The following is a 23,781-nucleotide window of genomic DNA, read 5'->3' on the forward strand; positions in this document are numbered from 1 at the left end:
ATAATAACATTTTCACTTACAAAAGATCAGTTTGGAATTACCAGTTAACCTGACATACATGCCTTTGGGAATATGGAAGGAAAACCAGAGTATCTATATATTTAAAAAAAAAAACAGATTAAGATGCAGGGAGAATGTGCAGATGGACAATTGCCAACTTTAGAATTAAGTATATCAAAAGGCACAAATGAACACAAACAACGAAAGTACATTCATAAGACAGTTTAATTGTTTTATATAAAAGATTTGAAAGCATAAATCAGAGTGAAGCCAATCTCCTGACTCAGCTTTGCCTACTCTAAATGGGGCAATTTAACCCCTATGGTAAATAATTCTAGACAGATCTCTACCCTTTAAGCTTCCTTTTCTCAGGCTTAATTTCTCAAACTCTTCTCAACATTATGAACCACTTGACCTTGTTCTGCCCTTTCTGAAGCCTGAAGCCATTCTGAAGCCATATTTTTCTATTATCCCCTGTTATTGCTGTTCACAATGGAAATGTGCATTTTTTTCCTGTCATGCTGTTAACTGTCAATTTAAGTAATACCTTTTAACTGTCTCTAAGATATTGCTGGTACATTCTTAATATTATATCCAAGAGAAAAAAAATTTTGATCCAGTAGATGCTGTTAATTTTAATCTTATAAAAATTAAAATTCACAGGTATACTGATGCTAACAATTTTTTAATATAATTAATGGAATACATTCTTGCATCTGCACCCTTTAGCATAAGATTTTTCATGTATGGTACTTTGTCCATTTAATGAGATGTAACCAACATACACCTGCAGAAATCAAAATGTTAAGCCAAAGTCAGTAAGGTAAAGGAGTTGTCCAAAAATTAAAAAAAAAAAAAAAAAACTCCTGAAATATCCTAATCTAAAAGTCTAACACCTTTCACTGTGTGCACTGCTTGAATGAATCTTATTTAAACCTCAGGGGAATCAAACAAATTATGACTTCAGAGAAAAAGAAAGAACCATGGGAATTGGCCAAAAGATTAGCAGTTGAAAAAGTAAAACTCGTAGTAAGTTACAAAGCCCTATTTTTTCACTGAAATACCTGACTGCATTTACAAATGTAGATAAATATTTCTGAAAACTTCAAAAATATGCAGGGGCTCACTATAGATTGTCTTCAGCTTTGAGACACTATCTTAGGAACTGTTCATCATGTCCCTTAAGTCTATAAATCTGTCTCTGCATGGATTCAAGGAAAACATGAAAGCAATTGATTAAATAAAGTGTAACTTAGGACAAAACAAAGCTTCAGATTTATTCATCATAGATTAACTGTGAGAGTGTCAGTAAAGCACAGTTTTTATAGCCTCTTTTCATTTCAGTTGTAATACAAGCAGCACCTCTGCACTAAGTTTCAAAGATGTAAATTGTTTTTACATTTACCATGCAGAAATATATTGGTTTGAAGCATCACTGAGATGATAGGTGGATAAAAAGTATTACTCTTGAATAAAAAAAAATCCTCCCAGCAATAGACAAGGTTCTTTAAAATGCATTGATCCGGTGCTCTACAAGTACAAATCTCCTAGCTACCACTGACACTTCAAGGCAAAACATAATTCATATAAACCAGCTTTAGGACAAATTACTTTTTCAGAAAAAACATGGTCACATGTATAACATTTCTATCTTCAAGTTTGATTTTAATGTCTTATAAGACCTATGATATCAGATGATAGAGAAGGAGCTTTGATAAGAAGGTAAAGACTTTACTTACATTGACATATATCCTTCCACTCCTCAAATCCAGGCTTGCAGATACATCGACCAATAGGTACAAGCCAGCCTCCATCAGCGCTACAGTACATTTTTGGGTTCTCAAATTCCTCTGAATTGTTAACACAAGAACCGTGAACCTCCACCAAAGCTGAGTCACCTCCCGTGACTGTGTTAGGAAACTGGGCTAAATTGCGAACTGTGAGAGGACACCTCTTATAGAAAACACGAACCGAAACTAGAGCAATGCAAGCCCCAACATCCTGAAAGGCCAAGTAGAATCCTCTTTTGCTCAAAAGGCCAATATCCCGTACCTCTGTGTTCAACTTCATCACCCTGTCTCCAACATCCACCTGGGTGAAACTCTCATCAGCTGCAATTGTGTCTATCTTGACATATTGGTTCTCTTTAATTATCCAAAGGTTACTGTTGTTTGACTCATAATAATACATGTTAAAAGTTTCTTTGCACGTGCCTGGAACTCCAGGAAGGCTGTTACAATCACGCAGAGTAAATTTAATTTCAATATAAACACGCTGTGCACCATCACGGGGAATCCAGCTAGTGCGCAGCCAGTTATTCTGATTGGCTTCCATAACGTTACATACTTGATAAGTGCGCATGGGGGTGTTCCGTTCATCCATTACACTGATTTCTTCCCACTACAGAAAAAAAATGGAAGAGAAAAAAATACTATTCAGAAGCGGGTATGTACAAAATTATTATTTCTTGTGCTACTTTACTTTTTCCATTATATAAACTTTACCAAAACAGCATGTATATTAACATTTAGCACTGACACTTTAGACAAGTTTATACCAATACAAACATAAAATGTCAACCTCAGCTGACTGTACCATGGGTTTCTTACATTTGATGAAGTAAAAAGTCCAATGGGAATTCCATTCAAACCCAAAAAGATCTGAAATTTTATTAGGCATAACAGTTCTCTCTGACAGCATGTTCTTCCACTGGTCTACTGAAATCAAATTTCATTTTAGCAATTTTAGTAAGTTTTCTAAATGCATACACAATGGGCTGCCCAGAGGATGTCTGCCTGAATAACTGCTGTGGGTTAAATATGGAACAGAGCATATCACCTGCTTTTATAAATCGCAGTCCACAATTTGGCAAATATGATTTCACTCCATCTGCTTTCATTTCTGAGCCTGTCTGTAACTGAAGCTCTTTTTCTTTTACTCTTACCAGAAAGCTTTGATTGTCATAATGGCATGTCAATTGTTCTGTACCACTATTACTGATTGCACATGATTGCAAAATGACATTTTGTGGTAAAACTAATTTTTCTTACATATGAATGAAATATTGTATGTAGTTTATACAGTAGGTGATCATTACAAACAAATACATAACTCAAATAATTGCAAACCAGACTCTCTGAATGATTTTGTTTGGATTTATCTCTGTATATTTTTTAGGTTTAAAAAAATAGAGTTATGCAATAATGATTGTCTTCTTTCAAAGCACAAAAGAGAAGGTTACAATAAAATATTAAAAATTTAAGTAAAACTATTTTATTTACTTTAGTTATAAATGCACCAAAAAGCAAAAAAATACTTTTTCTTTAACCACAGTTTTTGTGGTTATATGCGACTAAATAAAATCATGGAGCGAACATAAATTGATTCAAACAATTTTTGAAACTTGTTTACATGGTGGGGAATTACAATGTTGTTGTTTTTTTACATTTTATGATGAAATTAGCTGTTCTATTAATTGATTGAATTAATTCATTTATGTGCACCCTACGATTTTATTTAGTCACAGGGTACTGTAGTTTTTACCACACATCCTGAGAGCTGTTGTGTCTGTGGGGGCCCTTGAGATAGACTACTGCCCTTGTTCAGGGCCATTTACTGCTTTGAGCCCAATACTGCCAGGATAGGCTGCATGTCCCTCACAACCGTAAATTGGATTAAGTGGTTTTCAGCAAGTTATGTTATTGACTACAGCCATCAGTGATTAGCCCCTGACTTGGGCCCAAGAGGCGTACTACTCCACAAATCTCTGCCTAAGGATCCACAGCCACCACAAGGCTTTTTCCGTAACCTCCAATATGTGATTTAAGTGTGATGAATTTAGTCAAGGATTTATCTTATTAGGTATTCTATATAACACATTTTTATAACCTTGTTATGACTTTAAATTCAGCCAAATTATGTATGTTTATTACATACAACAGCTTGAACAAATGGTGTAATTACTGTTTAGTGATGCTAAATTTTCCTGTGTATGTGTGTGTGTGTGTGTGTGTGTGCGTGTGCGTGTGCACATGCGTGTGTGTGCGTGTGTGTTTGTGTGTGTTCACCCTGCGACAGACTGGCAACCTGTCCAGGGTTTGTTTCTGCCTTGCATCCTGTGCTAGCAGGGATAGGCTCCAGCACCCCTGCGACCCTTTTCAGGACTAAGAGGGTTAGACAATGACTAACAGACTGACGCTAATATATTTCAAAAAGAAAAACAAAATCCAAATATAACAAATATACAAAGCAAGTGAATTTCTAGTGAATCTACAGTATGTGAGGTTAAAGCATAGCTCAAAATTAGAGTGATTTTTTTTAAAAGGCAGAAAAATGTACACTACTAATGTTACACTTTCCTTACAGTTAAATTTCAAATGAAAGTCAAGATAAAGATGGTTTGTTTGCCAACATACTGTATATATATTAACTGATTCTTTTAAAACTTTAAATTCTATTCTTTCCTGTCCAATTTGGCTGCTTGGGACAAAAATCGAGCATGGAGGAAAATATACATTGTTAAAATCTACCTTTAAGACAAATAATGTAACAATTCATAATTGTGTGTGTATATATAACTCTGGAAACCATTAAGAGAAAACTTAATTTTTTTCTTAAATCAGCATCACTATGTATGGCAGCCATTTCATTCCAGTGTCTGTGGTGGAATTCCAACACAATCACAGCTCACTTTACTTAATGAGGGACTGATAAGATTTTGTTCAGGTGATCATCTAATTTAACAAGAAAAAGTATAAAAAACAATGCTGTGGTCATCATTAACCTCTTGCAATAGGACCAATTTGGATGTCAAAAACAATGCTAGCAGTACCTTAAATTTAATTGAAATACAAAAATATATATTCATCATGCTAAAAGAGTTAAAAAGAAAGGTTCTGAGTGAGAAAAAGTAGGGAGCAATTCTGGCTTTACTAGCAGTGGGATACAGTGAGCAAAAGGATCCTTCCATCCCCAAAATTTCAAAGATGGCAGTTCACAAGAGCAAGGTCAAGCAGCAGACATTGGGGACAACAAAGTTACAGACTGGCAGAGGGAGAAAACGACTCTCCACTAACCAGAATGGTCGTCAACTCATTCAAATGTCACTCAACAACCATAGGATGACATTAAGTGACCTACAAAAAGAAGGGCAGCTGAGGTTAAGTGCATGGCAAGGATGGTTGGAAACAGGCTCCTCTGGGCAGGGTTGAAGTCATGCAAAGTTAAAAAAAGTCTTTCACCGATGAGAAGCAAAGAAGTGCCAGGCTGACCTTTGCTAAAGACCATAAGGATTGGATCATAGAGGACTGGAAAAAAGTCCTCTTCTCTGATTAGTCCAATTTTCAGCTTTTCCCATCACCTGGTTGTCTAATGATAAGACAGAGACCTTGAGAAGCCTACTGGATCTGTGTTGATCTGAGGGTGCTTCAGCAAGGCTGGAATGGGGAAGATTTTTGTTTGTGAAGGACACATGAATCAAGCCATGTACTAGGTTGTCCTGCTTGCTTCCTTCTGCTCTGACAATGTTCCATAACTCTGCAGACTGGGTTTTCCAGCAGGACAATGCTCCATTCCACACAGCCATGTCAATCAAGGTGTGGATGGAAGACCACACAAGATCAAGACCCTGTCATGGCCAGCCCAAACAGTAGACATAGACCCCATTGAAAACCTCAGCAGGAAAACGGTTGGTCAAAAGCCATCAGACAAAGCTAAGCTGATTAAATTTTTGCACCAGAAGTGGCATAAAGTCTCCCAAGAGCAACATGAAAGACCGGTAGAGAGCATGCCAAGACATATGAAAGCTGTGATTAAATGTCAGGGTTATTCCACCAAATACTGATTTCTGAATTCTTCCTTAGTTCAAACATTAGTATTGTGTTGTTTAAAACTGAAAATGAACTTCATTTCTATGTATTATTAAGGTTCAGAAAACACTGCATCTTTTTCATTATTTTGACCTGTTGTCATTTTCTGTAATTAAATGCTCTAAGAGCATTATTTTTATGTGGAATTCAGGCGAAATGTTGTCAGTAGCTTATCGAATAAAACAAGTGTTCATGTTCTTCGAACACATACCTATAAATAGTAAAACTAGAGAAACTAATAATTTTTCAGTGGTCTCTCAATTTTTTCCAGAGCTGTATATATGCATTCACACACACACATGTATATAGCTAGAAATCTAGAAACAGAGGAAATGAATCATGTATCTTAAAACAGCCTTTCATTTCTGAGCTTTCAACATCTATCAGGTATCAGAGAAAAATGATTAGAGATATAGGAATATGAGGCAAAATATAACAAATGAGGATTGGGATGGGTAGGTGGTTGTAAGAGGGGAGCATTAGTAAAGTGTGGTTCGGAGGGTGTTGGTCTTAAAGTCTTTATTATTTGGATGTTCTTTTTAAGCCTTTGATTTCTTTCCTTTGATTTCTAAAATAGTGCTTTAATTATTCTCTGGTGGTCTTACATCTTATTAGAGGTGCTGACACGTTTTCTGTAATTCCATATCACAGTTCAGTGCTTATCTTTCCTATTAATTATGCACTGCTAATAACACTGTATGAGTTGACCTCAATTTTGAAATTAGTAAAACAATTAGGAATTTTCATTATATTTGATGAGGTGTTATGTCTGTGCTGCTGTTATAAGACTGGATAGCTAAAGTAAACAGGTCAAACCAAGTGCCATGTACACAGGATCCTTACTTGACAGATTTTGGACTTCTCTGAAGAGATCTTTTCAGTTATGTTGAGTTAAGAAGAAAAATATACAAATGTATAACTATTTACATTAATGACGTAAATTATCGATAAACTAAGAATTACAGCATGGCCATTTTTATCCAGGCCTAGTAGTAACTGTCCTCTAAGTCTGTGTGTTTTGTCACATGGCTCAAATTTAAACAATAAATTTAGTCACAAATTTAAATTTACTTGTTTATTTACATAACACTCTGAAACCCGCTTCATACAGTTCAGGGTTACAGCAGGCCAAAGCTGATCTCTGCAGCACTGAAGGTGAGTGAGGACACAGCCTTGGGCAGGACTGGGATGGACTCTATCACAACGCCTTTACTCTCATAAATGCCAATTTTGAATCCCCAGAGTAAACCAGAGTAAACAGATGAACAATCATTCAAAATGCAAACTCTACATACGTTTGATTGGACCTAGGGTACCAGATCCATAAGATAACAGTGGTACAAATTGTGCAACTTTTTTTTTTTTTTTTTTACTTACAGTAATTTTATTTCAAAATCTGTCTAAAAACAAATGGATTGGTGATATTAAAAAGGTAGTCTGAACATCATAAGACTGAATAAAAAAACAATTCTTGCATTGAACAAATCTAATCCTACTTTGCACAGACCCACAGAAATATCTCAAAATGGAAAAATAATTTTTAAAATGTATTTATAGAGAAGAATTTTAAACCCAGCCAAAGGGGATGCACAGACCAGTGTGTTTCTTCATGCCGGTCCCAAGCCCAGATAAATGGAGAGGGTTACGTCAGGAAGGGCATCCGGTGGAAAATTTTGCCAGATCAATAAGTGGACAACAATACAGATTTCCATACTGGATTGGTCAAGGCCCGGGTTAACAATGGCTGCCACCTGTACTATTAGCCAACTGGGTTGCTGGTGGAAATTGGGCTACTGTTGGCCGAAGAAGGAGAAGAAGAGGGGAGGATGTGTCCCGAGGCAGAAGGAGAGCAGGAAAGTAAAGAGAGTAGAACTAAGGGTAGGAACTTTGAGATATAGCAGTATGATTGGTAAGGGGAGAGAGTTAGCTGATCTAATGGAGAGAAGGAAGTTGATATATTGTGCATGCAAGAGACTAAATGGAAGGGGAGTAAGGCCAGGTGGATCGGAGTTGGATTCAAATTGTTCTATCATAGTGTGGATGGGAGTAGAAATGGGGTAGATGTTATTCTGAAGGAACAGTATGTTAGGAGTGTTTTTGAGTGATGATTATGAAGACAGAATTTGAAGGTATGATGATGAATGTTGTTAGTGCATATGCCCCGGAGGTCTGTTGTGCGATGGATGAGAAAGATGATTTCTGTCAGATGAAGTGATGGACAGTATACCCAAGGGACAGAGACTGGTTATTGCAGCGGATTTCAATGGACATGTTGGTGAAGGGAACAGAGGGGACGGAGGAGGTGATGGGTAGGCATGGTGTCAAGGAGAGGAATGAAAGAGGTCAGATGGACATGGCTGTGATGAATATGAGGAAAAGGAAACCTAGAGGTAGAACGTGGAAGTACAGGAGAGTATACAGAGGAAGAGGATGGTGAAGAAGGGATAGTCAGAGAGATGCAGAAAGTGGACAAGAGTACAAGGAGATAAGGCATAAGGTGAAGAGAGAGGTAGCAAAGGCTAAAGAAAAGGCGTATGATGAGTTGTATGAGAGTTTGGACACTAAGAAGGGAGAAAAGGACCTGTAACGATTGGCCAGACAGAGGGATTGAGCTCAGAAATATGTGCAGCAGGTTAGGGTGATAAAGGATAAAGATGGAAATGTACTCACAAGCAAGGAGAGTGTGTTGAGCAGATGGAAAGAGTACTTTGAGAGGCTGATGAAGGAAGGGAACATGAGAGAGAAGAAGATGGATGATGCGGAGATAGTGAATCAGGAAGCGCAACGGATTAGCAAGGAGGAAGTAAGGACAGCTATGAAGAGGATGAAAAATGGAAAGGCCGTTGGTCCAGATGACATACATGTGGAAGAATGGAGGTGTTTAGGAGAGACGGCAGTGGAGTTTTTAATCAGATTGTTTAATGGAATCTTGGAAAATGAGAGGATGCCTGAGGAGAAGAAGTGTACTGGTGCTAATTTTTAAGAATAAGTGGGATGTGCAGAGCTGTAGTAACTATAGATTTCCATTAGCAGACTGCAGAGTTGTATAAGATATGTAGGAATTGTATAAGATATGTATGCTGATGACACTGTGATCTGTAGCGAGAGTAGGGAGCAGGTTGAGGAGACCCTGGAGAGGAATGATTTTCAGTAGGAACAAGACAGAATACATGCGTGTGAATGAGAGGAAAGTCAGTAGAATGGTGAGGATGCAGGGAGTAGAGTTGGCGAAGGTACATGAGTTTAAATACTTGGGATCAACAGTACAGAGTAATAGAGAGTGGGGAAGAGAGGTGAAAAAGAGACTGCAGGCAGGGTGGAATGGGTGGAGAAGAGTGTCAGGAGTAATTTGTGACAGACGGTTATCAGCAAGAGTGAAAGGAAACGTCTATAGGACGGAAGAGAGACCAGCTTTGTTATATGGGTTGGAGATGGTGGCACTGACCAGAAAGCAGGATACAGAGGTAGAGGTGACAGAGTTAAAGATGCTAAGATTTGCATTGGGTGTGACGAGGATGGATAGATTAGAAATTAGTACATTAGAGGGTCGGTTCAAGTTGGACGGTTGGGAGACAAAGTCAGAGAGGCAATATTGCGTTGGTTTGGACATGTACAGGGGGAGATGCTGGGTATATTGGGAAGAGGATGCTAAGAATAGAGCTGCCAGGCAAGAGGAAAAGAGGAAGGTCCTAAGAGAAGGCTTATGGATGTGGTGAGAGAAGACATGCAGGTGATGGGTGTGACAGAGCAAGATGTAGAGGACAGGAAGATATGGAACAAGATAATCTGCTGTGGCAACCCCTAACAGGAGCAGCCAAAAGCAGAAGATTCAGCAGATGGTTATGAAAGTATCAATTTCATTTATGTATACGTTCATGCAGGGACAATAAAGGATAGCCAATTAATTAACCATTTACATGTGCCACCTACCACAATTTTGTTAGTTTATATTTTGAGAATACTCTTTTAGAATAGATCCCTTCAATTCAGGTTTTTTCTTTTTACAGTACTCTTTATTAAGTAATTTTCCTGTGTTTTATAATAAATTTAGTCAAATTGATGCTTTATTTATAGATTTCCATTAGCAGACTGTATGCAGGAAACTCGCCTCTGCTTGGTTGTGTGATTGAATCTTTGAAAGGTCTCGGTACATGTGCTTCTCACTTTACGCCCACTGCTGCTGGAATAATAATAACGAATGTATTTTTACTTCAATAAGATAAGTGTTGCATGAGGTTACTTGTTACTTTAAAAACTAATCGGACAATGTAACGCACAATACTTTTAATGTTACCGAGTTTAGCACTGTACACTCAGCTCTTCAAAACAAATTTAGCAATTTCTGAAATATTGAGACAGATTATTTCCTCTAGGAGAAGGTATAATGCACTCGTCCAAACATTTGCCTCTGGAAATTTATTTTGTGGACGCTTCTACCCATGCCTTCTGAAAGCTTGAGTGAAACATACACAGGCTAAAAGAGTGCAATGGACAGGCACAGAGTACAAAATCCTAAACAGTAACCTGATTAAGGGTTTATATGGCCATGTAATTGGATTATTCATGTAGATATCCATCTCTATTAATCTGGTTTCTCAGAGGCCAATAACCCTATTTCTCTAATTGGAATAAGGGTTTACATGGGATTTTAGAAGTCAGGCTTCTGTGAATACTTGGGTCATTGAAGCACATGTAAACATGATAATTGTAGAGGAATAGTAAATTCACTCAAATAAAACTTTGTATACTAAAGCTGTACTACCATATTCATTTGGAGAGAACGAGCTAGCTAGCTTTCCATAAAAGCCATTCTTGTTCATTTTTTTTTTTTTAAGATATTTTGTTCTGCTAATGGCCTTTATTCCCTGGATGTAACTTTCGGGATCTTGACAATTTTGATATTTAGATGTTTTTTCTGTTTTGTAGGCCTTATGGCCTTTCAAAAATAATAAACAACTAATTCTTCTCAAAAGTAACTTCATTCTGTATGTCATTCTGTTTGGCATGATGTTACTACAAATCTGAATGCTGCAGACTAAAACACCAAATGGTTTTGCTTTTATAAATGTGATTTGCAGTACCTGATCATGGACACTCAATTAGCAGCACTTACTTCTATTTACAATGTTATTTGATACACAAGCAGCAACAGTGTGGTTATTTACCTTATAGCTTCTGCATGTTGGTTCCTTTCTTGTTGATAAATAATGATCATGTGTAATATGCTCTGCTTTACTTGAGTTTATATTTAACTATATGGGTAGGGACTAAATACTTGTTAGTTATGTCCAGATATTTAAAAAAGCATTAACTTGAAAGAACATGCACATACTTTCTGACTTGACCATAAATGCTTTTATGCCATTAGAAATATGGCCATACTTAATTCCTCAATGAATTTCTGAGTAATAGGGCAACACAAAATTTGTTTACAAGGTGTTGAGGGTGACAAAAACAAAAACACAGGAAAAAGGAGACATTACACTTTTTCAGTGCATGTGCATTGCATTGCATTGCAAGCACTCATGTTCAGCTATGAGGATTTAAAAAACAGCTTTGGGCCTTAAAGCTTATTTCCCTAGTATTGGACATTGAAGTGTCTGCAGGCAGTTACCAAACTAAGTGGTAATTTTGTAAAATGTACTTACCCCTTCCGATGGATAAGCCACCCAGCCTAGGTCCCCTAGCGCTGACATGGAGTCCAGTAGTGTCACTGCAAGCAGAAAAAGGAAACAAAACATTTCAGAACATTCTTCGTTCTCTGTATATTTGATATTGAATGACCACCCAGCTTCCCAGATGAAACCTACATACAGAGATGCTTATAATAAGTGTTAGAACAATGTTCTACTATCTTTTTTAGTTTTCTATCAAAAGAAATAGCCACTTTAAATAAAAATGCAAGAAGATGGATGAATTTCTTTTGTTTAAGACTTGCAATGTTTGATCCTCAAATACCTGCTTTAAAAGGTTACTAAGGCAACTCTAAAATGTGTAGCAAGTTACTGCAATTAACGGCAGATTGCATTGAAAAATCACTTAGAGTTCAGCAGGCACTTATTTGAAAATAACACTAGTAAGCATTTTTGTATAAGTGTAACCTCTGGAATATTCTGGAATTTACAAATATAAGGTATTCACTGGCTAAGGTATTTAAAGGCAGGATTACAAAGCATCATAAGCATCAGATAAAGAATTACATAACAAACCTGCCTAATTCAAGTTAAGGAGGTGGGGTGTGCCAGAGCTCATTGTCACAACCGAGCTGAGGTTCTGCCCCTAGTCCTCTTACGCCTGCCTACAGCTTTGGGCCCCTCCTATCCATACCACTTGCAATGCAAATGCAATGCTTTTTGCGCCGCAGTCATGTAATATAGTGGGATAAACTAGGAGAGCACTTGTAACACTTTTGCTCAAGCATGGTGTTCTGTACATTTACAAGAGCATCTCTAGAGCTCCACTGATAGTGGTTTGTATTTTAAGTGTGGTGTTTATTGTTTTTTTTTTCAAATTTTAGTTGGTTTCTGTATTGTTCTTTTTGCCTAATCTTTTGGCTGTTTTGATGTTAAATTATGACCAATTTCTTGTTTTTTTGACTAATTTTTTGGATCTGTGTTTTATAGATTATTTCATTTTCTATTCTGTATATGACCATCAACTTATTTCTTTGCTTTTTGGATTATAGACTTGTATAACAGAAAATGAATAATTAACCTTAATGCCTGTTTTTGCTGTGGCTTGTTCTGATTTACATTGTTGAAAAGCAAGTGCAAAGAGGTTATACTGTGTACGCTTCCATGCCCATCAGTCCAGCTGGCTGGTGTGTGCTTGACAGTGTGGTAGTGAGAAGGATTTTAGGGACATTCAACACTCACCTTGGTGATATTTTGGAGGAGTTAGATGGATAGTTTTGGGGTGCTTTATTTGGCAGAGTGGCCTGTTCTCGTAAAAAAAAATAAATAAAAAATTTCACTCCTCCCCTATAGATGATACATTATTGTAGGGAAGGGCGCAAAGCAAAAAACACAAAACATTACATTATTTCAGGAACCACTCACCAAATATTTTTTTGACTATTTTGCTATTTTATCAACCAAGCAGTTGGATGGAAGGATTTGAAATATGCATTGTATCTTTAGCATGCAGACCACTGTATGCAAACAAATACAGATATTATGAAAGAAAAACTATTCCAACAAAGGAGTTAATACAAAAAAAAAAAAACCTCACAAAGTGTATGAATTGTCCAGACACAAAACAACCTTAAATGGAATAAACATTCAACCTTTCTAGTACTATGTAAAATTTGACAATATATAAAGATATTTTGTACAATATCTGACTCAAAGAAAACCAGGAATGCCCAGTTGTGAGTATTATCTTTATTCCATGAAGCAGCAAGAAAACTGTAAAACCACTCACCTACAGTGCATCCGGAAAGTATTCACAGCACATCATATTTTCCACATTTTGTTATGTTACAGCCTTATTCCAAAATGGATTAAATTCATTTTTTTCCTCAGAATTCTACACACAACACCCCATAATGACAACGTGAAAAAAGTTTACTTGAGGTTTTTGCAAATTTATTAAAAATAAAAAAACTGAGAAATCACATGTATATAAGTATTCACAGCCTTTACTCAATACTTTGTCGATGCACCTTTGGCAGCAATTACAGCCTCAAGTCTTTTTGAATATGATGCCACAAGCTTGGCACACCTATCCTTGGCCAGTTTTGCCCATTCCTCTTTGCAGCACCTCTCAAGCTCCATCAGGTTGGATGGGAAGCGGTGCACAGCCATTTTAAGATCTCTCCAGAGATGTTCAATTGGATTCAAGTCTGGGCTCTGGCTGGGCCACTCAAAGACATTCACAGAGTTGTCCTGAAGCCACTCCTTTGATATCTTGATTGTGTGCTTAGGGTCGTTGTCCTGCTGAAAGATGAACTGTCGCCCCAGTCTGAGGTCAAGAGCGCTCTGGAGCAGGTTTTCATCCAGGATGTCTCTGTACATTGCTGCAGTCATCTTTCTCTTTATCCTGACTAGTCTCCCAGTTCCTGCCGCTGAAAAACATGAAGGTATTGGCCTGGTGATGAGCGGTGCCTGGTTTCCTCCAAATGTGATGCCTGGCATTCACACCAAAGAGTTCAATCTTTGTCTCATCAGACCAGAGAATTTTCTTTCTCATGGTCTGAGAGTCCTTCAGGTGCCTTTTGGCAAACTCCAGGCGGGCTGCCATGTGCCTTTTACTAAGGAGTGGCTCCGTCTGGCCACTCTACCATACAGGCCTGATTGGTGGATTGCTGCAGAGATGGTTGTCCTTCCGGAAGGTTCTCCTCTCTCCACAGAGGACCTCTGGAGCTCTGACAGAGTGACCATCGGGTTCTTGGTCACCTCCATGACTAAGTCCCTTCTCCCCCGATCGCTCAGTTTAGATGGCCGGCCAGCTCTAGGAAGAGTCCTGGTGGTTTCGAACTTCTTCCACTTACGGATGATGGAGGCCACTGTGCTCATTGAGACCTTCAAAGCAGCAGAAATTTTTCTGTAACTTTCCCCAGATTTGTGCCTCGAGACAATCCTGTCTCGGTGGTCTACAGACAATTTATTTGACTTCATGCTTGGTTTGTGCAACTGTCAACTGTGGGACCTTATATAGAGACAGATGTGTGCCTTTCCAAATCATGTCCAGTCAACTGAATTTACCACAGGTGGACTCCAATTAAGCTGCAGAAACATCTCAAGAATGATCAGGGGAAACAGGATGCACCTGAGCTCAATTTTGAGCTTCATGGCAAAGGCTGTGAATACTTATGTACATGTGCTTTCTCAATTTTTTTTATTTTTAATAAATTTGTAAAAACCTTAAGTAAACCTTTTTCACGTTGTCATTATGGGGTGTTGTGTGTAGAATTCTGAGGAAAAAAATGAATTTAATCCATTTTGGAATAAGGCTGTAACATAACAAAATGTGGAAAAAGTGATGCGCTGTGAATACTTTCCGGATGCACTGTATACTTTACTTCAGGCAACATAAATTCTCACACAGATTGAAAGTTAAACATAATGGTACTTGTTGTAATACTACTACAGAATAACACACACAGAGGTCTATTTTCCTTTTTAATTGTAAAGGTCTGTTTGGAGGTTTTGGGAGACTAAACTATAATGCTATTCGTATTTTAAAGTTTAGCCAAAATAAAACTAAACAAGGTGATTTGTATAATTTAATTTTCTCTGACATGGTTTGTTTTGAAATATTTAAGCATATAATAGAATTAAAATTCTTATTTTTTTTAAGAACTCTTAAATAAGACAGTAAAATTTCACCAGACAAATCAATAGTGCCATTATGTAATGAAGAAAAACATGCACATACTACTTGGTCCTAAACTTTATGTCCCTGCAAAAATTAACATGCATAACAGGGAACTGCTATAAAGCATTAACACCTTCAAAATTATGACTCCCAGTTTGAAAGATAAAAGCTATAACGAGTACAAGGTCTTCCATTATGGGACTCAAACAACATGCTGCCATTAGCACAAACAAAAGAATACCAGCCACTAAGTGTTTTCAACCAGACCTGGCTGTTTGTTTTATTTAATTAGGCAACATATATTAAATAAGTAGCAGCCCAAGCTCAGCAGTGAGCCCTACACAATGAATTTGTGGAAAAATAACCAGAGAAACACCTAGTAAATGTGATCTCAATTTTCAAAAGTACAATATATTCAATGTTAAAAAAATGAATGGTAAAGAAGAACAAAAACTTGGAAAAAAACAAAAATGTGATAATTGTTCATTCATCAACACTGCCGTGTGAAACTAAAATGTAATTAAATAAAATACTATGAAGTATAAAAATCAAAGTTTAAATTTAATCTAGACTTTATACTAAAGCATATTAGTATAAATATGGTGTCTCTGTATTGGCAAAATACTATGTTCATTTTTCATTGTATAGAGCATTTTTAACAGTACTACAAAGCAAAAAAATATATATTTTTTCTAAGGATGTTAAATTATTTTTTATCAAAATCCATATACAACTTCATTATAATCAGCCAGTGTGGATCCTAAGGATGTTAGCATCATCAGCACAACCCGGCTCTGACCATTAACCTACAATAATGATTCAAAATCTGTTTGTCAAGATCTCAGTCACAACCAATTATTACATCAAGGGTATGATTAAAGGCTCAGTTAGAAAGAAACTCTCCAGACTGGGAGAGCTGTCAGGTTGAAGAATGAGAAACATTGGTCTTCAATATTTGAAAGCCATTTGCTTTCCATTAAACTACTTTACATAAAGGCTAAAAGAAATGTTACAGTCTTAAGAACATGCATAAGAACATAAAAACTATTTTGATTAAATTAAGTCAATCAACACTCCTTTAATATCTTTTGCCACATACATTTTGAATAGGAAAGGACACTTAATGCAAGGCAGATTTATAATTCGGATTTGTGCCAGCACATGCAGCGGTGAATTGAAAAAACTGGAAAAGTGGAGGTGGAGTACATTAGATTTTGTTGTAACCAATGTCAAATGTCTACAAAATACTTTTCAAATATAGTATTGATGTAGTCTGTAAACATGGTAAATACAACATTAAACTTCATTAATGCAGTTTATATAAAAAGGAATGTCTAATTTCAGTGTTTGCCTTAGAGAGATCAGCTGCCACTTACTGCATTGTTATGGCTGATACAGTGAACTGCCCAATAAGAATTAAGTAAAATTAATTTTATGAGGATACTCCACTTAATTCAGTCTTATAAATAATCTGTGGGAGTGGTTGTGTGTTAGAGTATCATGTCAGCTATAGTGATAACTCAGACTATTACAGATCCAAAATTTATTTTTGTGACTGTATTGAGAGGCTGTTAGCACTGCAGTAAAAGACTGCAAAAAATGAAAAGAAATTAGATATCTACTAAAATTATCAAACTGGGTAACATTCGGTATTCATGTTACCATTAATAAATGAAAACAATGAACGTATAGAATCTATCAGTTTATTTTATTTATGTAAATGTTAGTTTAGATTCTTCTTGTTGTACCCCACACTAATCTACACTCCATGGGTGACAGGGCCTTCAGCTGTATAGCGCCCAGACTCTGGAATGACCTACCGAAATTAATCAGGTCAACTGACTCCATGAATTCTTTTAAAAAACAACTCAAAACTCATCTGTTCAGGAAGGCTTTTAGCTCTACTTGAGTTTATTACCCTTCTCTCAGTTTACTTCTCTGTCAAGATGCTAATGTAACCTGTGTGTGTGTGCTAGACCATCAATTATGTTGTCTGTTTTTTTTTTTCAGAATTCACTGTCTTAATCTTCCTTATTTATTTATCTGGTTTGTACAATGCTATATACTGTATACCCTGCCGTTCTTTATTATATTCTGTAAGTGCCTTGAGCATGGGAAAGGTGCTATATAAATAAAATGTATTATTATTATTATTACTATTAGATTCAATTACACACATTTATCCAAATGGACAAGAATAAACTTAGTATACCTAGACATCATGCAGTTTATTATAATAAGCTTTCATTAAAAAAAATATATATATTTCCATCTCTATCCACTGCTCACAGTGCCTGAATGTTCAAATACATCTTGTCAATGCCAAGTATTTCTATCATCTGTAAGCATACTGTATAGAAACACCTGTTAGACCCTAATTCTCATAAAATCACAAAAAATGAGTATTGATATATGTCAAATAACTATCCTTAATTTACATATTTGCAATCTGTACTGAGTTTGCTTTATGAATTATAAAGCCTTTGTAATGCACAGGCAAATTATATCAGGATACATCACAACAGAGGACAGAGATTTACATTATTTATCCAGGTTTGTATAGTGCGTTAGTTAAGACAGCAATCTTCTAATCTGGAATTTATTGCTTACCATTAAACCAAAATCCCTGTCTATTTTGGAATTTACCATGAATAAAACTGAAAAAGTACATCTTATGATAACACAACTATTGTATATAAACCATTCACTTTTCTATCATAGAACCTGTTTAAGCTTGTCCTGCTAGAATTTATCCCAAGGCAGAAACCAATTCCGCACAAAAAAGTAACATTCTAAAACCTGATTGATCAAATTCAAGGCCAAAGCCTTCTTGGTGGCTTTCGGGTGCAAAGTAGCACCAAAAACACTGCAGTGTCCACTCACACATACAGCCACACAAGTCCAGTTTAGAATTGTGAATTTACCTAACGCATAAGTCTTTGGAACTTGGAACGATAACTGAAGTACCTTGAGAAGAACCCATGCAGCAGCTTTGGGAAATAAAATAAAACTTCACTCAGAAAGAAACTCAACACAGAAAGTAATTACAGTGGATTTTTGAGGCAGTAGCACTAGCCAAATCCACCATTGCCTGTCCCAAGCCTGGAAGTGAAAGGACGATTGGGTGTCGTGCTAGCAGCCCAATTCTGCAAAAACTCAACAGTCGCTACAGAAACAGCAAGACAAATCTCATGCAATCAAACATAATTCAGTTTTAAGTCATATAATCGTGCCAGAGCAAAACACCACCAGTGTCTGGTACCCAAAGTCGAAGGCTATTTTCTCAGCCAAGATCATCATAATGGAACATGCGAACACTATATCAGACTGGACGACTCACCCAACTCCTACAGGTCTTCAGTGATTACAGGCCGGACATACTTGACGTCAGTGAGGTCAGGGGGATGGGGAGCAGATGAATCAAAAGCAACGGCAAGACTATCCTGTATGCATGCCATGAAGAATGGCATAAACATGGAGTCAGCCTTGTCCTGGGTCTACAAGCGACAAAGGCACTCATTGGATGGGAACCTTTCAGTGATCGAATCACAGCCTGCTTCGCCCATGGTCATGCCAAAGCAATCACCGTACAAGTGTACACACCAACAGATAGTGCAGCCGACGTGATGAAGGACAGATTTTATGAGCAGCTCCAGGACGTCTTTGACAGCATTCCAACCCATGACCTGAAGGTCCTGATCAGGAACTTTAATGCCCAACTGGGTGGCAACCGACGAGGACAGGAAAACATAATTGGAGCCCACGTGTCCTCATCTCAGCGATGGACTGTCTCGGGAACACATACTTCCAGTATCAGCAAATCCACAAGCCGACCTGGTGCTCACCAGATGGGTGCACCTTCAATTAGATTGAATTAATTTGCATTAGTCTGAATTTGAGATCATACACTGCATGATGTAAGTGCCTACAGAAGGGCAGACTTTGGATTGGATCATTATATAGTTAGGGTGGATATCAAACTTAAGCTCCGAAACCAAAGGCAGCCCATATCAAAATGACCGTTTGCAGTGAAGAAGCTCAAGGATCCTGCAATCACTAGCACCTTCACTCTGGAATTGCGCAGCCACTTTGGCCCTCAAGGACACGGTGGATGTGGAAGGCCTCTGGAACAATCACAGGGACACCATTTTGGTGTGCACCCAAAACACCATTGGGAGACAATGAGAAAAATGGAAGAAGCAGTGGATCCAAGACAGATCATGGAATCTGACCGATGAAATGGAAGGTCGCTAAGCTAAAATGGGAACAGGCTAAAGATACAAATGAAGCAGAAGAAATGAGTCAAAGATACACAAAGCTCGACTGGCTGCCAGAAGGACACAAAGGAATGGCTGGAGCAGAAAGGTGCTGATGCGCAAGCAGCAGCTGGCCAAAACGACTTCAAAACTCTCTACTGGATCATTGAACTGACTGGAATGAGGGACAATTCAAGTGTACAGATCAAAGACAAGAAAGGGAAGCTCTTATTCAGCAAAGAAAGCAAAACAAAAGGTGGATCGAACACTTTCAGGAAACCCTCAACCAGCCAGAGCGAACCACCATATATAACTTCGGTGAACAGAGCAATCAACAAGAGCTCCAGGTGAACACTGGTGATATCACCATCTAAGAAGCAAAGATCATGATCAGAAGCCTCAAGAACTACAAGGCAGCTGGCTTGGATGAAAAATCTGCAGAGATCCTAAAACATGGCTGTAAGCCATTGCTGAAGAATTGATGTTGCTACAAGAAGTGGTGCAGTCACAGAGGACTGGCAAAAAGGTGTCACTGACAGGATCTCCAAGAAAGGAGACATCTCTGAATGCACCAACTGGCAGGGCATTACCCTTCTCTCAGTGCCCAGAAAATCATTCTGTGCAGTCCCCCTTTGACCACTTCAGAAACAAAGAGGTGCTTTGAAGGAGTGGTTCATGCAAACTCCATAACATCATCACATGCAAAAGACTCCGACTGGCTGGCTACATCCTTCGCATGGAGGACAATCTGATCCCTAGAGTGGCAATGAGATGCACACCTCCTGGCACCAAACAACCACAAGGACACCCCCGAATTACATGGAGAGAAACTTTTGGCAAGACCTGAAGGCACTGAACACCACATGGGATAACGCTGAAGCACTCACCCAAGATTGAAACCACAGGAGAACCCTCGCTGCCCAATATGATACATTGCATGGGAGGAACTAACTCTACATCTAATTACTAGCCAGTATAACTCTACCAACCTATAAAAATACTAACTTTAAGAAAATGCTAGTACATTAAGCTAAGATTTATAACTGGCAAAATCAGACACAGTATAATTAAAAGCAATAAGTTTGGGGAAATTAAGTCTGATCTTATGTAAAAAATTAACTGAATATAATTGACAAATTACGTTGTAATGAATGGCCTTTAACATCAAAACTTTTCTTGTATGTTCTGCGGCCCATTTTCACCTTTGAAACTCATTTTCAGAAGTTTATGAAGACTCTGTACAATTCAATCTTTAAATTTGTCAGTTAATTAGAGACAACAGGAACACATTAAATCAATACATTCATTTTACACCCACCTAATCCACTTCAAGGTCACAGACATTAGAGTCTACTGCGAAAGCAAGACCGGAACCATGAACTGATGTTTTTTTTAAAATAACATTTTAAAATTAACTTCATCTAATTCCAGGTCATGAGGGAAAAAAATAAGAATATAATTAACACTGAAGAAAATCTTAATATCCCAATATTATATTATTCTTCAATAACACTGAATGTACATATTAACTGCAATGTTAGCACTTGGCAACTGAAGCAGTTTATCCCACACTGGGATAAATATCTTTTTTTTTTTTTTTTTGAATAACGTCCTTCAGTCAGTATAGGTTTAAAATGCTTATAGACTTTTACAAATATTCTGTTTAACAGCAATAGCAAAATATAAATCCTTACAATATTGAAATATATAAACATACTAGTGAAGATAAACACAAATAATACAATGCAGAAATCAATCCCAAATATTAACAAAGGCATTGGTTTTAGTACACGAACAAAAAAAACTAATTTAGTAATCAATAACAGCTCTTTATCTCACTTAGGAAAATTTAGTAGACTATGAAGTGTGAACAGACTCTCTACTTCTTCCTCCCTGCAGCCATACAAATTTAAAAACTGCAGAGGCCCTGAAGCATCACCTAAAAGAATAATCATTACAAAACTAATCCATTAAAGTGACAGTTCTAAAAATTTACGGATTGTATTTTATATTCTTACTAAAGTGTCTTTGCTTTGTATGTATTTGCTAAATGTATGGATGCAGCTCTCAAACAAATAATGAAACAAAGGCACTACTTAATGTACTTGAAATGTTCTTGTCAAAAAAAAAATAATAATTTTTTACTACCTATTGTGTACTATATACAGAAAAAACATTTACAGTGGTGTGAAAAACTATTTGCCCCTTTCCTGATTTCTTATTCTTTTGCATGTTTGTCACACAAAATGTTTCTGATCATCAAACACATTTAACCATTAGTCAAATATAACACAAGTAAACACAAAATGCAGTTTGTAAATGGTGGTTTTTATTATTTAGGGAGAAAAAAAATCCAAACCTACATGGCCCTGTGTGAAAAAGTAATTGCCCCCTGAACCTAATAACTGGTTGGGCCACCCTTAGCAGCAATAACTGCAATCAAGCGTTTGTGATAACTTGCAATGAGTCTTTTACAGCGCTCTGGAGGAATTTTGGCCCACTCATCTTTGCAAAATTGTTGTAATTCAGCTTTATTTGAGGGTTTTCTAGCATGAACCGCCTTTTTAAGGTCATGCCATAACATCTCAATTGGATTCAGGTCAGGACTTTGACTAGGCCACTCCAAAGTCTTCATTTTGTTTTTCTTCAGCCATTCAGAGGTGGATTTGCTGGTGTGTTTTGGGTCATTGTCCTGTTGCAGCACCCAAGATCGCTTCAGCTTGAGTTGACGAACAGATGGCCCGGACATTCTCCTTCAGGATTTTTTGGTAGACAGTAGAATTCATGGTTCCATCTATCACAGCAAGCCTTCCAGGTCCTGAAGCAGCAAAACAACCCCAGACCATCACACTACCACCACCATATTTTACTGTTGGTATGATGTTCTTTTTCTGAAATGCTGTGTTCCTTTTACGCCAGATGTAACGGGACATTTGCCTTCCAAAAAGTTCAACTTTTGACTCATCAGTCCACAAGGTATTTTCCCAAAAGTCTTGGCAATCATTGAGATGTTTCTTAGCAAAATTGAGACGAGCCCTAATGTTCTTTTTGCTTAACAGTGGTTTGCGTCTTGGAAATCTGCCATGCAGGCCGTTTTTGCCCAGTCTCTTTCTTATGGTGGAGTTGTGAACACTGACCTTAATTGAGGCAAGTGAGGCCTGCAGTTCTTTAGACGTTGTCCTGGGGTCTTTTGTGACCTCTCGGATGAGTCGTGGGGTAATTTTGGTCGGCTGGCCACTCCTGGGAAGGTTCACCACTGTTCCATGTTTTTGCCATTTGTGGATAATGGCTCTCACTGTGGTTCGCTGGAGTCCCAAAGCTTTAGAAATGGCTTTATAACCTTTACCAGACTGATAGATCTCAATTACTTCTGTTCTCATTTGTTCCTGAATTTCTTTGGATCTTGGCATGATGTCTAGCTTTTGAGGTGCTTTTGGTCTACTTCTCTGTGTCAGGCAGCTCCTATTTAAGTGATTTCTTGATTGAAACAGGTGTGGCAGTAATCAGGCCTGGGGGTGGCTACAGAAATTGAACTCAGGTGTGATACACCACAGTTAGGTTATTTTTTAACAAGGGGGCAATTACTTTTTCACACAGGGCCAAGTAGGTTTGGATTTTTTTTCTCCCTAAATAATAAAAACCATCATTTAAAAACTGCATTTTGTGTTTACTTGTGTTATATTTGACTAATGGTTAAATGTGTTTGATGATCAGAAACATTTTGTATGACAAACATGCAAAAGAATAAGAAATCAGGAAGGGGGCAAATAGTTTTTCACACCACTGTATTTGGCAACTTGCTGCAGTATTTATCAGTAAGGGTTTTGAGGAACCATGATAAGCAGGCAACCGATATTAAAATATATATAAAAATCGATTATACAGACAGTTTGCATTTCTCTACATTAACATGTCAAAAATGGCAACTTCTGCCATTTTAAGTTTTTGCAAATTTAGATAAATATATACTCAAGTCATTGTTTACATTTGCAAAATGAATTAAATTAGATGGCTTAGTAGATACTATGCTGTATGTTCAGCTACATATGGTCCTGGATAGACTTTAGGTTTTGTACTGATTATCGTTTTTCTTTCTTTGTACGATTTATTATCCATGCTGAATTCACTCACAGCCTCATCCTGACAGAGAATGTAGCTAAACTATATGTGGTATCAGCCACTGTAGTTCAACTACTGTAAAGTCTTAATCTACTTAAGCAACTTATATTTGCCTGACAGTAACAGACATAAAACAGAAACAAGGGATGGTTTCTCTGTGTTTTCATTTAAAGGCAAATCACTCTCAGTTACAATTCTGACTGGCCAGTCATACTGCTAGC

At 37.3% G+C, this 23,781-nt stretch overlaps 1 protein-coding gene and 1 long non-coding RNA gene across 3 annotated transcripts in view; one reads left to right on the forward strand and one right to left on the reverse strand.

Moving 5' to 3' along the window:
- epha4b (eph receptor A4b) overlaps positions 1-23,781 on the reverse strand; it is a 496,460-nt gene that overhangs the window by 427,460 nt on the left and 45,219 nt on the right. For both annotated transcript variants that reach the window (XM_051922030.1, XM_028794919.2), the window contains exons 2-3: positions 11,516-11,580; positions 1,740-2,400 (exon numbers count right to left, since the gene is read on the reverse strand). In XM_051922030.1, coding sequence (XP_051777990.1) covers positions 1,740-2,400; positions 11,516-11,563 — 709 coding nt within the window. In that variant the 5' untranslated portion in view covers positions 11,564-11,580. The remainder of the gene's footprint in view (positions 1-1,739; positions 2,401-11,515; positions 11,581-23,781) is intronic.
- LOC127526511 (uncharacterized) overlaps positions 1-23,781 on the forward strand; it is a 402,711-nt gene that overhangs the window by 248,481 nt on the left and 130,449 nt on the right. The window lies entirely within an intron of this gene.

This window comes from Erpetoichthys calabaricus, chromosome 2 (genome assembly GCF_900747795.2).
Source record: "Erpetoichthys calabaricus chromosome 2, fErpCal1.3, whole genome shotgun sequence".
Taxonomy (NCBI): Eukaryota; Metazoa; Chordata; class Cladistia; order Polypteriformes; family Polypteridae; genus Erpetoichthys; species Erpetoichthys calabaricus.